At 44.3% G+C, this 13664-nt stretch overlaps 1 protein-coding gene across 1 annotated transcript; it reads left to right on the plus strand.

Annotated features, from left to right (window-relative positions):
• Window positions 1-3541: 3541 nt before the first annotated feature.
• Window positions 3542-5605, plus strand: LOC123170946 (pathogenesis-related protein 1-like). The gene is made up of 2 exons (XM_044588645.1): window positions 3542-3778; window positions 5501-5605. The coding sequence occupies exons 1-2, from the start codon at window positions 3542-3544 to the stop codon at window positions 5603-5605; spliced, it is 342 nt and encodes a 113-aa protein (XP_044444580.1).
• Window positions 5606-13664: the final 8059 nt, after the last annotated feature.

Consider the following 13664-nt stretch of genomic DNA (forward strand, 5'->3'; position numbering starts at 1 on the left):
AGACATGACCGAGACACCTCTCCGGTCAATAGCCAACAGCGGGATCTGGATACCCATGTTGGCTCCCACATGTTCCACGATGATCTCATCGGATGAACCACGATGTCGAGGATTCAATCAATCCCGTATACAATTCCCTTTGTCAATCGGTACTTTACTTGCCCGAGATTCGATCGTCGGTATCCCAATACCTTGTTCAATCTCGTTACCGGCAAATCACTTTACTCGTACCGTAATGCATGATCCCGTGGCTAACCCCTTAGTCACATTGAGCTCATTATGATGATGCATTACCGAGTGGGCCCAGAGATACCTCTCTGTCATACGGAGTGACAAATCCCAGTCTCGATCCGTGCCAACCCAACAGACACTTTCGGAGATACCCGTAGTGCACCTTTATAGTAACCCAGTTACGTTGTGACGTTTGGTACACCCAAAGCACTCCTACGGTATCCGGGAGTTGCACGATCTCATGGTCTAAGGAAATGATATTTGACATTGGAAAAGCTCTAGCAAACGAACTACACGATCTTTTGTGCTATGCTTAGGATTGGGTCTTGTCCATCACATCATTCTCCTAATGATGTGATCCCGTTATCAACGACATCCAATGTCCATGGTCAAGAAACCGTAACCATCTATTGATCAACGAGCTAGTCAACTAGAGGCTTACTAGGGACATGGTATTGTCTATGTATCCACACATGTATCTGAGTTTCCTATCAATACAATTTTAGCATGGATAATAAACGATTATCATGAACAAGGAAATATAATAATAACCAATTTATTATTGCCTCTAGGGCATATTTCCAACAGCTGCAGCCCATTCGGATTGGATCCGAGTTAAAAATGGAAGTGAACTCCTAGTAGGCTCAAGTGTTGAGCCCACCTCGGAGGGCTATATAAAGGGGAGTGGGCGCACCACTTAGGGTTGATCAATTCCACACTAAATAGCCGCCGCCGCCACTCCCCACGACCATGCCGTGTGACCGGACCTAGCAGTCCGCCGCCCGATGCTGCACCCCGCACGCGTGGATACCTTGGAGGCATCGCACTTGCGGTGCTCGGATGAACTATTTGAGGGATCCGCGAAGCACCGTTCGCGGGAGATCACTGTTCGCTGGTCTTCGTTGTTCGCGTAGATCGGCGACGCGGGGAGTAGAAGGCCCGGGAGATCGGCTACACGCATCACCAACTCTACTTCCGTTGCGGTGACTACGCGTCTAGTGGTAAACCTGATCCCTTGATCTATTTCCAGCAGCACGATCTTGGGTGTGCGGTACAAAATTATATTTGGTGCTAGCGTAGCATACTGCGTGTTCCAACAATTTTCCATTTGCCTCTCATTTTCTTCTCCCCCACTTCTAAAAAGTTTTTAGAAAAAAAAAATATATTTTTTGTTTGCCTTTTTCCTGTTTGCTTGCTTATTTTTCTTGTTTGCCTAGTCACGATGTCTGAAGAAAAAACTAAGTTGTGTGATTTTTCCAATATTAATAATAATGATTTTAATAGTACTTCAATTGCTCCCCCCGCGGCTAGTGCGGAGTCTTGTGATATTAATGCCGCTTTGCTAAATCTTGTTATGAAAGAAAAACAATTTTCTAGTAGTCCCAATGAAGATGCTGCATCCCATCTAAACACTTTGGTAGAATTGTGTGACGTGCAAAAGAAAAAAGGTGTGGATAATGATATTGTCAAATTAAAATTTTTTCCGTGCTCATTATGAGACCGCGCTAAAACTTGGTTTCCATCTTTGCCAGATAATAGTACACTAGTGCAGGATGCTGCTAATGCGACACTACAATTAGAGACCCTTCAACGAAATTGTGTGCCATGCATTAATCGCAAACCGTGCTGTAAGAAAACTGTCAAAAATGATACAAACTGTTTGCGACGTCGGAGATATAAAACACGATTCGGATTATAGTTGTGTGTGCGATGCATGACATATAGATCACTCGAATGAACTATTTGCGATAAGCATAGCAACAGAAGCGGGCAGCCAGATGAAGGTGTGTGCGATATACGACATACAATTCACGCAGATGAACTGTTTGTGGTTAGGTTACACAACAGAAACGGTCAGTTAGATCAATGTGTGCGCGATAGAGGGCATACAATTCACACGGATGAACTGTTTGCGGTGAGCGAAGAGAATAGGAAAGTTTCGGCTTAACAAGATGTGTGTGATATGCGAAAAACAAGCCCGTAATCAGAAATGTGTGCGAAGACCGATAATAACACACACGATTACTTCTAATAAGCCGTGTGTGTTGTGGGAAAACACTTGTTGGTATACAATTGTCAGCAATTGATGAAATCATCACCGATGGGTACCCTAGTTTAGTCTGTATGCAATGTGATTGCATACAGAACAAGAACATATATACTATATTATAAGGACATGATTGTAACCAAATTAAACATCCAATTACATAGGTGGCTGGCGCACACATGACATTTGCACACCAAAGTAAACTATTACATGCATAATTAACTAGGATAAACGATCATTTGATCATCATCTACTTCTTGTGACCCTCGTCGATTAAGGGAAGGAGGCACTCCCTCATGTTAAAGATCTGCCTGTGCATCTCGTAGCATGTGTACACGCTCTTGGCAGCAAACTTCAGGTGAGCATCATCCAGTTTCCACGTCCAGGCCCCGTGCCAGGATACGGGATTTATTCCATTGGCATCCTCATTCATCCTTTTGTAGCAAGGGTCGATGATGGACGAGGCGAGTTAAACTAGGGAGTCCTTCTTCGTGCTACCCCATACCTTGTAATGGGCACGAAGTTCGATAAGGTTCTTGCAGGCCAAGCCCGCAACCTTGAGCGTTTTTACATCGTCGGTGGTTTCCATCCTACCGAACTTGTAGTCGGTGATATTGACAAACCTGGCGAAACAGTCGGAAGGATCTCTGGCCATGTAGTAGTGGTAGATGAGGACATGATGGCGCACGCACAACTGGGTGACAGCAACCTTCTGATCTTTCCTGGGATGACCGCCGGTGTACTGGAGGTCGATGCCGACCACTTTGTACTTGTCCTGAGCAAGCAAGTGCTCCACGATGTTGATGTAGTCCTCCACCATGGCTGGGTCGATGGTGTACACCACCGAGAGATCGGTCTCCCTCACGTGGGTCTCCACTTGATGCTCGCCGAACTCCATTGGAGCGTCGCTAGATATCCTCTCTGTATGTGTCTTCGTGTGTGTGCTTGTTGTGTTGTGGGGCGCGATCAAAAGGTTAAAGAGACTAAGGTTATAATGTCCACGGGAGTTAATGGGGAAGCCGGACATCCTGGAATATCAGCACGCCCAGATGGCAGTTTTAATTTGCTGCGCGTAACTTCATCGTGCCACACGTAACTACATCATGGCGACGCACCCGGTGGAACCGCATGCATATGGGGCCCCCAATGTACGTGCGCAGGCCCCAAACGCCGGCAGAGCACGCGCATAGGCAGTGTCAGGCAGTTCAACTTCATCTCAGGTACGCATCATATACAACTCATATCACCTGCAGTCTGGTACAAATGGTCAAAGCATCACACAGCGTTGATGTTGCGGCCATGCCCTTCAACCTCATGAAGGAGAGGCTCGAGTTCATTGATGCGGACAAGTGCGAGTGCAAGTCGACCCTCATTGAGGGTGGCGGCATCGGGACGACGATTGAGACCGCCACTTCGCACATCAAGGTGGAGCCGGCAGCCAACGGCGGGAGCGTGGTGAAGGTGGAATCAACATACAAGCTGCTGCTGTTGGGGAACATAGTAATTTCAAAAGAATTCTACGCACACGCAAGATCACGGTGATGCATAGCAACGAGAGGGGAGAGTGTTGTCCACGTACCCTCGTAGACCGAAAGCGGAAGCGTTAACACAACGCGGTTGATGTAGTCGTACGTCTTCACGATCCGACCGATCAAGTACCGAACACACGGCACCTCTGAGTTCAGCACACGTTCAGCTCGATGACGTCCCTCGAACTCCGATCCAGCCGAGTGTTGAGGGAGAGTTTCGTCAGCACGGCGGCGTGGTGACGATGATGATGTTCTACCGACGCAGGGCTTCGCCTAAGCTCCGCTACGATATTATCGAGGTGTAATATGGTGGAGGAGGGCACCGCACACGGCTAAAAGATCGTTGATCAATTGTATGTCGAGAGGTGCCCCCCTGCCCCCGTATATAAAGGAGCAAGGGGGAGGCCGCCGGCCAAGGAGGAGAGGCGCGCCTAGGAGGAGTCCTACTCCTACCGGGAGTAGGACTCCCCCCCCTTTCCATGTTGGACTAGGAGAGAGGGGGAAGAGGTGGAGGGGAGGAAGGAAGGGGGGGCGCCGCCCCCCTCTCCTTGTCCTATTCGGACTGGGGGGGAAGGGGCGCGCGGCCTTGCCCTGGCCTCCTCTCCTCTCTTCCACCTAGGCCCACTAAGGCCCATTAAGTTACCGGGGGGTTCCGGTAACCTCCCGGTACTCCGGAAAAATCCCGATTTCACCTGGAACACTTCCGATGTCCAAACATAGGCATCCAATATATCAATCTTTATGTCTCGACCATTTTGAGACTCCTCGTCATGTCCGTGATCACATCCGGGACTCCGAAAAACCTTCGGTACATCAAAACATATAAACTCATAATATAACTGTCATCGTAACGTTAAGCGTGCGGACCCTACGGGTTCGAGAACTATGTAGACATGACCGAGACACCTCTCCGGTCAATAACCAATAGCGGAACCCGGATGCTCATATTGGTTCCCACATATTCTACGAAGATCTTTATCGGTCAGACCGCATAACAACATACGTTGTTCCCTTTGTCATCGGTATGTTACTTGCCCGAGATTCGATCGTCGGTATCTCGATACCTAGTTCAATCTTGTTATCGGCAAGTCTCTTTACTCGTTCCGTAATACATCATCCCGCAACTAACTCATTAGTTACAATGCTTGCAAGGCTTATAGTGATGTGCATTACCGAGTGGGCCCAGAGATACCTCTCCGACAATCGGAGTGACAAATCCTAATCTCGAAATACGCCAACCCAACAAGTACCTTTGGAGACACCTGTAGAGCACCTTTATAATCACCCAGTTACGTTGTGACGTTTGGTGGCACACAAAGTGTTCCTCCGGTAAACGGGAGTTGCATAATCTCATAGTCATAGGAACATGTATAAGTCATGAAGAAAGCAATAGCAACATACTAAACGATCGAGTGCTAAGCTAACGGAATGGGTCAAGTCAATCACATCATTCTCCTAATGATGTGATCCCGTTAATCAAATGACAACTCATGTCTATGGCTAGGAAACATAACCATCTTTGATCAACGAGCTAGTCAAGTAGAGGCATACTAGTGACACTCTGTTTGTCTATGTATTCACACATGTATTATGTTTCCGGTTAATACAATTCTAGCATGAATAATAAACATTTATCATGATATGAGGAAATAAATAATAACTTTATTATTGCCTCTAGGGCATATTTCTTCAGCTGCCAGGCGTGGAGGTGAAGGATGAGATCACCAAGGCCAAGGACTATGCCACGGCCATCTTCAAGGCCGTCGAGGCCTACCTTATCGCCAACCCGTATGCCTAACTAAATCAGTTGAGAGCAATCATACATGATTATGTTGTCCCCAGTTTGATTTTTGTGTGCTTTCTTCCCGTCTAATAAAGCTGCTACAACGGTCCAACCTCCAAGTATTGATGCGAGAGAAGTGAACAGAGTATGGACTTGAGAAGTTTAAATGTTGTGTATTTGTAACTATCAAAGTTTGTTGTCGTCTGATGATGTTGCCGCTTTTTTATGTATATTCCTCATGATTTTGTATTGGAATAACATGAAGTATTTGAAACACATAAAGAACTTGTATATATATTTCGAAATGGAAGTTTATGGGCCGAGAAAGTCCTATGTTTGCTCAACTGAACGTAACTTCATTTGCTCTTTTCAGATATAGAAGAGACAGCATGTTGAATGTATATGACATTGTGTTTTATTATTGACATCTCTTTATTCGGCAAGTGTCTCTATTAGCCCATGCAGCTTCTTCTATTGTATAGTTTTGTTAATGTTTCAACTTCCAAGATGTAAGAGTTCAGCCAAGGTTCAGCTTTCTCCTGAGAAACTAGGGCTTAGAGATTGGCAAAACATAACTCTCTCCATTCATTTATCTAATGTGTATTACTTTTGGCACGGTGACCAAGGCACGAAGTTATGAAGCCCTTAGAATGAAATTACACTTGATTATTTAGGACCAAGGCACAAAATTATGGAGCACTTCAAACGAAATTTTGGCACAATGACCAAGGCATGAAATTATGGAGCCAGGCCCGGCCCATAGGCCGGGCAAACGGGGCACCCGCCCTGGGCCCTGGGGAGAGGCAGGGGCCCCGAGCCAGGTAGTATTCTTTCAAGTAGCCTAGAAAGTAGACGAAAACTTTAAGGCCCAGGGAACCGTGCAAGGCAAAGCCAATCTGTTTGCACTTGACCCACAACTTTTGCTCAAAAAAAACTTGACCCGTGACTACTCTGCTTCCCCAATAGCAGGCTCAGGGCCGCCCCTGTCGTGCCTCTCCAATTCCTCATCGCACATCCACCACATCTACATGGTCTTCTACTCTTCATTGGATCCAAACATGAGAGAGTGCTCAGGCAGGAGACTAGAGAAGGGAAAAACTTGTATTCACCTCATGGTGTTGTCTTTTTGTTCGTGCTGATCATCGTGGCATACAGATCAAGCCATCTACATGCACATCATTTGGTTTCCATGTGCTTTTGATACCTGTATTAACCATTTTTATGCAGCTTGTTTAGTGACATGTCTTCAAGGAATTATTCGTCTGGTAGTGGAATCCCGAAAGGGATCAATTGCTAAGTTTTATAAAATTAGTAGTAATTCTTGAGGGAATCTCCAAGTTTTGATCATCATATGAAATAGCCAGTTTGCTTTGCCATGCCTTATGCGGGATAGTTTGGAAGAGGTGAGTTATTATTTCGGTGTATAATTTTGGAGTGAAGAACATGGCAGATTGGGGAGGATCCAGAAACAAATGTAAGTTGGTGCATTAATTTTATATCTCATGGTAACACAAATGTTTTAAGTAGCAACCAGTTTTGACAAGGTCATTTCTTGTGCAGAAAAAAAGAAAAGATGTCTCCATTGCTAATTAGGAAATCAATCTTTTGTGGAGCTGTATTGATTCTCTTGCTCGATAAATAGTTGTACATTCAATCTATGCTAGGTGTATTGGATATTTAATTTGAGCTTTTGTGTTTCAAGAAGGGCCCCTTGTTTTTTGTCTTGCCCCTGGGCCCCGTTTATCTGTGGGGCGGCATTGTATGGAGCACTTCGAATGACATTACACTTGATTATTTAGGTGGTTAGCAGCAGGTAAATCAATTAGATGGACCTTATCCAGTGATTTGTGCACATGTGCAACTACTTTACATGGCCCATGGAACGGTCCTAAGAAATCAACAGCAAATGAAAAATGAAAACAGCTTGAACCTCCGACGCAAAAATGAGAAGAAACAGATCAAAAGAATGAAAAGGAAAACTGGAAGGAACCAGCAGGGCACCAACACTATGCAACTTTAAAAATTCATTTTTCGTGTACACAGCTAGTCGGATCCTTAATCCACCATGCTCTTTTCCCTTCTTCCAGGACGTGGAAATAAAAAAACGATGGCTGGTCCAGACTTGCATTCAACACCAAATTGGGACTCAATCGAGGAGAGCAACAACTCACCATCTGATCTTGGGTATGACTGACTGGATAGCTTCCGATAACTCTGAGGAAGGTATGTTTGTGCGATAGGATCGCGTGCTGGGCCAAGGCGCGGGCGGGTGCGGACGAGCACAAGGCTAAGGCCCAGGCGGACGCGGACACACGATGGATGGCACCCAATCTTTACATGTATTGTACAAACTGTTATCTTCAATTTGTATGCATCAAACAAAAGTCTCAAATCAAGCCAGCAAAGTTTTACTTGTGAAGCAAAGGCGGTAGTGTAATTATTAGCCGTCATTAAAATAAATATTCTCATGAAAATGCCTACCCTGACCCACTAATTGCAATTGCAAAAATGTTTGGTTCATCCCACCTAACTCAAATTAGCTTCAATGCTCACGTTTACTTCCATAGCCTGATCTGATAAATGACTGAAACTTCTTCGCTGGAAGTTTCTTCTCTGCTAAACCTATGTGTGCTTCCTAATCAACACCCGAGTAATAACATGGTAGATCGTCATACATGTTTATCTCATGTTTTCTTGATGTCTGAGAAACAGTACATGAATGTGTACTCTACAGTTTAAACAAGCTCAAACCCCTGCTATTCTAATTGATAGCTGACTGTTGAGTCATTGGCACAAAGCTTGCCAATAGAAAGGCACACTTACAGAGTCTGTAAACAAGATAGCAAGCAGAAAACATAACATAAAACAGAGACGTAATTCCCCTTTGTACTCTGATGTATATGCTTGTTTAGGGCAAACCATATATCTTCCAAAATTTGTACCTTATCAGCTGTTTGATTTGGTTACCGCGGTTCGGTTGTTTCCCTCTTGTGAGTTCTGCACCATCCTTACATGATTCATCAGCAGCCACCTAGAAACAATTAGCAGAAAAACAAAATCAAAGTGAAATCAAATGGAATCATATGTAGGCAGTAGCGAAGTACGATATATGCCACTCCAATGGCATTTTGCCTGTACCCCATGCAACATCAAGTGAGACATGAGCAATAAAGAGACCAGATACCAACATCATGTATTACGCACAAATCATGAATCAATACCAGAGGACCAGATAGTGTCACCACCTCTGTACTAACAACCAACATTTTAACAAGTCATACCAAGCAAAACCACAACAGCTAAATCTCCCAAGAGCATGAGCCTAACATACTTTCAGAGAAGCACAATCCAGATCATACAGTCACAAATAAACGGCTTGGTTTTCAACTCGCACAATGATTTCCTCCCTACCGCAAGCCTTTGCCTACAGCTTTAAACTGAACAAGCAAGTTAGCATGTCATTTATTTACAAAGCAATGCTATGGCAGTCTAATTTCCCAAGGGCAAGAGTCCAATATACTTTCAGAATGTGCAGTTCAGATCATGCAGTTAGAAATAAACTTTATGGTAGTAACTCTACAGGACTTGCTATTCAATTATTTTTTTAGTACCAATTTTGAACATGACACAATGATTAGCTCCTACTCCATCTGTTTCGAAATAATTGTCGTTGGGAAACACAGTTCAGATTCTGTCACGTTATAAAAAAGTTTCACTTTCCAATTTTGCCCTCCCACTCACTCGCTCCCACTAGCTCGCTCGCTCGCCGCTCTCCGTCTCCTTCCCGTCGCCGCTCTCTCCCTCTCCCCTCCGTCAACGCCCTCTCCCTCGGCTTGTCGCCGCTCTCCCACTCTCCTCGTCGCCGCCCTCTTCCACCGCCCTTTTTCCTCACCACCCCACCTCCACTCATACCACGTAAGTCAACAAAATATCGATTCTTTTTGTGCCGGCGACGAGCTTCTAGGCGACGGACGTGTGGATGTGTAGCGGTGCCAGAGCTCGATATGGGCAACGAAGGCATGGACGTGGAGTGGTGCCCGAGCGGCGGATCTGGAGTGCTGGCTCTGGAGCGGCGCCCTAGCAGTGGAGGGAGATGGAGTTCCCTCCTGGCGTGGCGGCTTGATCTGCAACGCCAGCAGCTGCAGTACGCCACCCTTGCTGCTGTCGCAGGGAGACGCCCTGATGTGGTTTCCTCTTCATGACCCGGCATCGGAGGCACGGCCAGAGGCATCCCCGCCGCGTGCAGCAGCTGCTCTCGGATGCCGCCGCCGCCCTCCGCAAGGAGCGACGATAGCCTGAAGCTCTGCGGCGCGCCGTAGGGGCACCATCGCCGACCCGCCACACGACGTCACTCTCGTCCAGCTAGAAGCATGCGCTGTCGTGGCCCGCCTCTGGCTGCTTCAGCAGGCCAAGAAACCGGAACGTCCCATGCTCGGCGGCCTCGGCATCTCCATCGATGATGGTAAGCCCCTCCTCTGTTACCTCTGCTTGTAAACTCTGAATTTGCTTGCTTGCTTTCTTTCTGGAGCAGGCCAAGAAACAAGGAGTGCATACTTAATTCAGTTAGTTTTGCAGTAGTACTTCATTCAAGTGAAAAGATTCAGTTAGTTGTATCTCTGCATACTTAATTCAGTTTGGTTGCAGTAATTTCTCTCTTATGGTAGTACTTTTATCTCTGCATACTTAATTCACTGAATTTGGTTGCAGTAGTGGATTCAAGTGAAAAGATTCAGTTAGTTTTGCAGTAGTTTTGCTGGAGTAATAAGGAAAGGTGGCAGTAGTTTGTCAATGTTAACCTCGACGTATCTGCAGTTTCAGTCATTGCTTGCTACTCCTCCTTATTACTTCGACGTTTCTGGAGTATTTTGAGTAGCTAAATAAGTGCAGTTCAGTTCCTTCAGTCGCTGCTTATTTCTTCAGTAGCTTCAGTCGCTGCTTATTTCTTCAGTAGCTAAATAAGTTCAGTTTAGTTTAGTTGAAGTGAGCTGCCACTAGTAGAAAAAGGGCCTAATGTTCAGCTCATTAGTCCCGGTTTGTATCTGAGCCGGCATTAATGTGACCATTAGTGCCGGTTCCAACGGCTAGGCGGGCCGCTCTGATTAGTACCAGTTCGTGGCGAACCTTTAACACCGATTCGTGCCACGAACCAGTACTAAATAGAGTGGTGGTAGGATGTTATCAATCTAGGGCCCCTCCAGCACCTTTAGTACCGGTTCGTGCCATGAACCGGTACTAAAGTATTTTAGTCTATTCTTTAGTCCCACCTTGCTCCGCTAACAGGGTTTTTACCACCTTAAATATGTTACTTCTCAAACTATCACAACCATTTGGTCTTCACTGAACTCTATGTGTAGAATTCGTGGCCGCAATATGAGTCTTCTCCGGTTTCTAAACCGGTGAGGACTCATATTGACAATTCAGATTGTACACAAAAAGATCATTGATGATCAATGTATTTTTGATGTATATTTTTACATGTTTACACATAGCAGTAGCGCGTTTTGGCCGAGAGGCGCTACTGATCAATGTATTTTTATGTATATTTTTACATGTTTACACAATATCTTTCGAAGTATCAGGGTTTCGGACGAAAACTCATCTGTTACAAAGGCCGACACTTCATTTTTCTAAACTTATTACAACTCCAGACTTTTTGTGCGTTCAGTATGCACCATTCAAAGCCACGTCATCAACTTTCAAGCCTTTCTGACATCATTTGCTACTTTCCATTCATTTACTGATTTGTTTTGAGCTAAATGACCCTGAAATTGAAAAGCACTACAAATGAACTCTGAGAAGGTTGAAACTTGGCATGGTATCATCATTTCACCCACATAGCATGTGCAAAAAATTAGAGAGGGTTACGGCAAAAATTGAATGCACTTCGTGTACAAACTGGACAATGTCTTTCGAAGTATCAGGGTTTTGGACTAAAACTCATCTGTTACAAACGCACTTCATTTTCTAAAACTTATTACAACTCCAGACATTTTGTGCATTCAGTGTGCATCATTCAAAGCCACGTCATCTACTTTCAACCCTTTCTAACATCATTTGCTATTTTTCATGAATTTACTGATTTGTTTTGAGCTAAATGACCCTGAAATTGAAAAGCACAACAAATGAACTCTAAAAAGGTTGAAACTTGGCATGGTATCATCATTTCATCCACATAGCACGTGCAAAAGAGTAGAGAGGGTTACGGCAAAAACTGGATGCACTTCGTGTACAAACTGGACAATCTCTTTCGAAGTATCGTTGTTTCAGACGAAAACTCGTCTGTTACAAAGGCCGGCACTTCATTGTTTTTAACTTATTACAACTCCAGACTTTGTGTGCGTTCAATATGCACCATTCAAAGCCGCGTCATCAACTTTCAACCCTTTCTAACATCATTTGCTATTTTTCATGAATTTACTAATTTGTTTTGAGTTAAATGACCCTGAAATTGGAAAGCACTACAAATGAACTCTGAAAAGGTTGAAACTTGGCATGGTATCATCATTTCACCCACATAGCATGTGCAAAAAATTAGAGAGGGTTACGGCAAAAACTGAATGCACTTCGTGTACAAACTGGACAATGTCTTTCGAAGTATCAGGGTTTCGGACTAAAACTCATCTGTTACAAACGCACTTCATTTTCTAAAACTTATTACAACTCCAGACATTTTGTGCATTCAGTGTGCATCATTCAAAGCCACGTCATCTACTTTCAACCCTTTCTAACATCATTTTCTATTTTTCATGAATTTACTGATTTGTTTTGAGCTAAATGACCCTGAAATTGAAAAGCACTACAAATGAACTCTAAAAGGGTTGAAACTTGGCATGGTATCATCATTTCATCCACATAGCATGTGCAAAAGAGTAGAGAGGGTTACGGCAAAAACTGGATGCACTTCGTGTACAAACTGGACAATCTCTTTCGAAGTATCGTTGTTTCAGACGAAAACTCGTCTGTTACAAAGCACTTCATTTTTTTAAACTTATTACAACTCCAGACTTTTTGTGCGTTCAGTATGCACCATTCAAAGTCACGTCATCAACTTTCAACCCTTTCTGACATCATTTGCTATTTTCCATGCATTTACTGATTTGTTTTTAGCTAAATGACCCTGAAATTGAAAGCACTACAAATGAACTCTGAAAAGGTTGAAACTTGGCATGGTATCATCATTTCACCCACATAGCATGTGCAAAAAAGTAGAGAGGGTTACGGCAAAAAATGGATGCACTTCGTGTACAAACTGGACAATCTCTTTCGAAGAATCAGGCTTTCGGACGAAAACTCGTCTGTTACAAAGGCACTTCATTTTTTAAACTTATTACAACTCCATATGTATTATCAATTTGAATATAATGCTAAAACACACTAATATTAATCATAAGAAAACAGAATCACTGAAAAATCTATTTTTAAAGTTAAGTTATTCACAAACTAGTGATTCACACAAATTTCAAATAATTCAAATTTGAAAACTATTGGCACTAACAGAAAGTTTGCAATTTTTTGTACCTAAAGCAAAAATATTCACAAAGAAACTCTAAATACAGCAAAAAACTACTCAGAAATAAATAAAACAAAATAAATAAAGCAGAAAAGAAAAAACTATATAAAAAATACTTTGCGCGCTGCCCACTGGGCCTGCTTGGCCTTGGGCCAGGATGCAAGCCCGTAAGGCCCAGCAGGCCCACAGGATAGCACGGCAAAGTTAGGCCCAGAAGCCTTCTATAGAGAGGATCTCGAGAGAGCTACCGCACTAGGGCTTATAAACCAGTGCAGACGCTCCTCGGCTAGCGAGGTGGGACTAAACTTGCCGCACTGCACCTGCGCCAGCGCACCCCTTTAGTACCGGGTCGTGGCTCCAACCGGTACTAAGGGGGGGCTCTTTAGTACCGGTTGGAGCCACCACCCGGTACTAAAGGGGTTCCCTTCCCGCCGCTCCGCCTGGCCAAAACAGGCCTTTAGTACCGGTTGGTGGCTCCAACTAGTACTAAAGGCCCCTCCTATATATATAGCACTGACAAAAATTTCAGTTAGTTTCTTCTTCATCTGCTTCGTCGCCGCGCCC

Source organism: Triticum aestivum, chromosome 7D (genome assembly GCF_018294505.1).
Source record: "Triticum aestivum cultivar Chinese Spring chromosome 7D, IWGSC CS RefSeq v2.1, whole genome shotgun sequence".
Lineage (NCBI taxonomy): Eukaryota > Viridiplantae > Streptophyta > Magnoliopsida > Poales > Poaceae > Triticum > Triticum aestivum.

Excerpts from the sequence above, each read along its gene's own strand:
- LOC123170946 (XM_044588645.1), top strand. The coding sequence starts at position 3,542 with ATGGTCAAAGCATCACACAGCGTTGATGTTGCGGCCATGCCCTTCAAC. Across the intron at positions 3,779-5,500 it reads TGCTGCTGTTGGGGAACATA|CTGCCAGGCGTGGAGGTGAA; the intron begins GTAATTTCAAAA and ends ATATTTCTTCAG.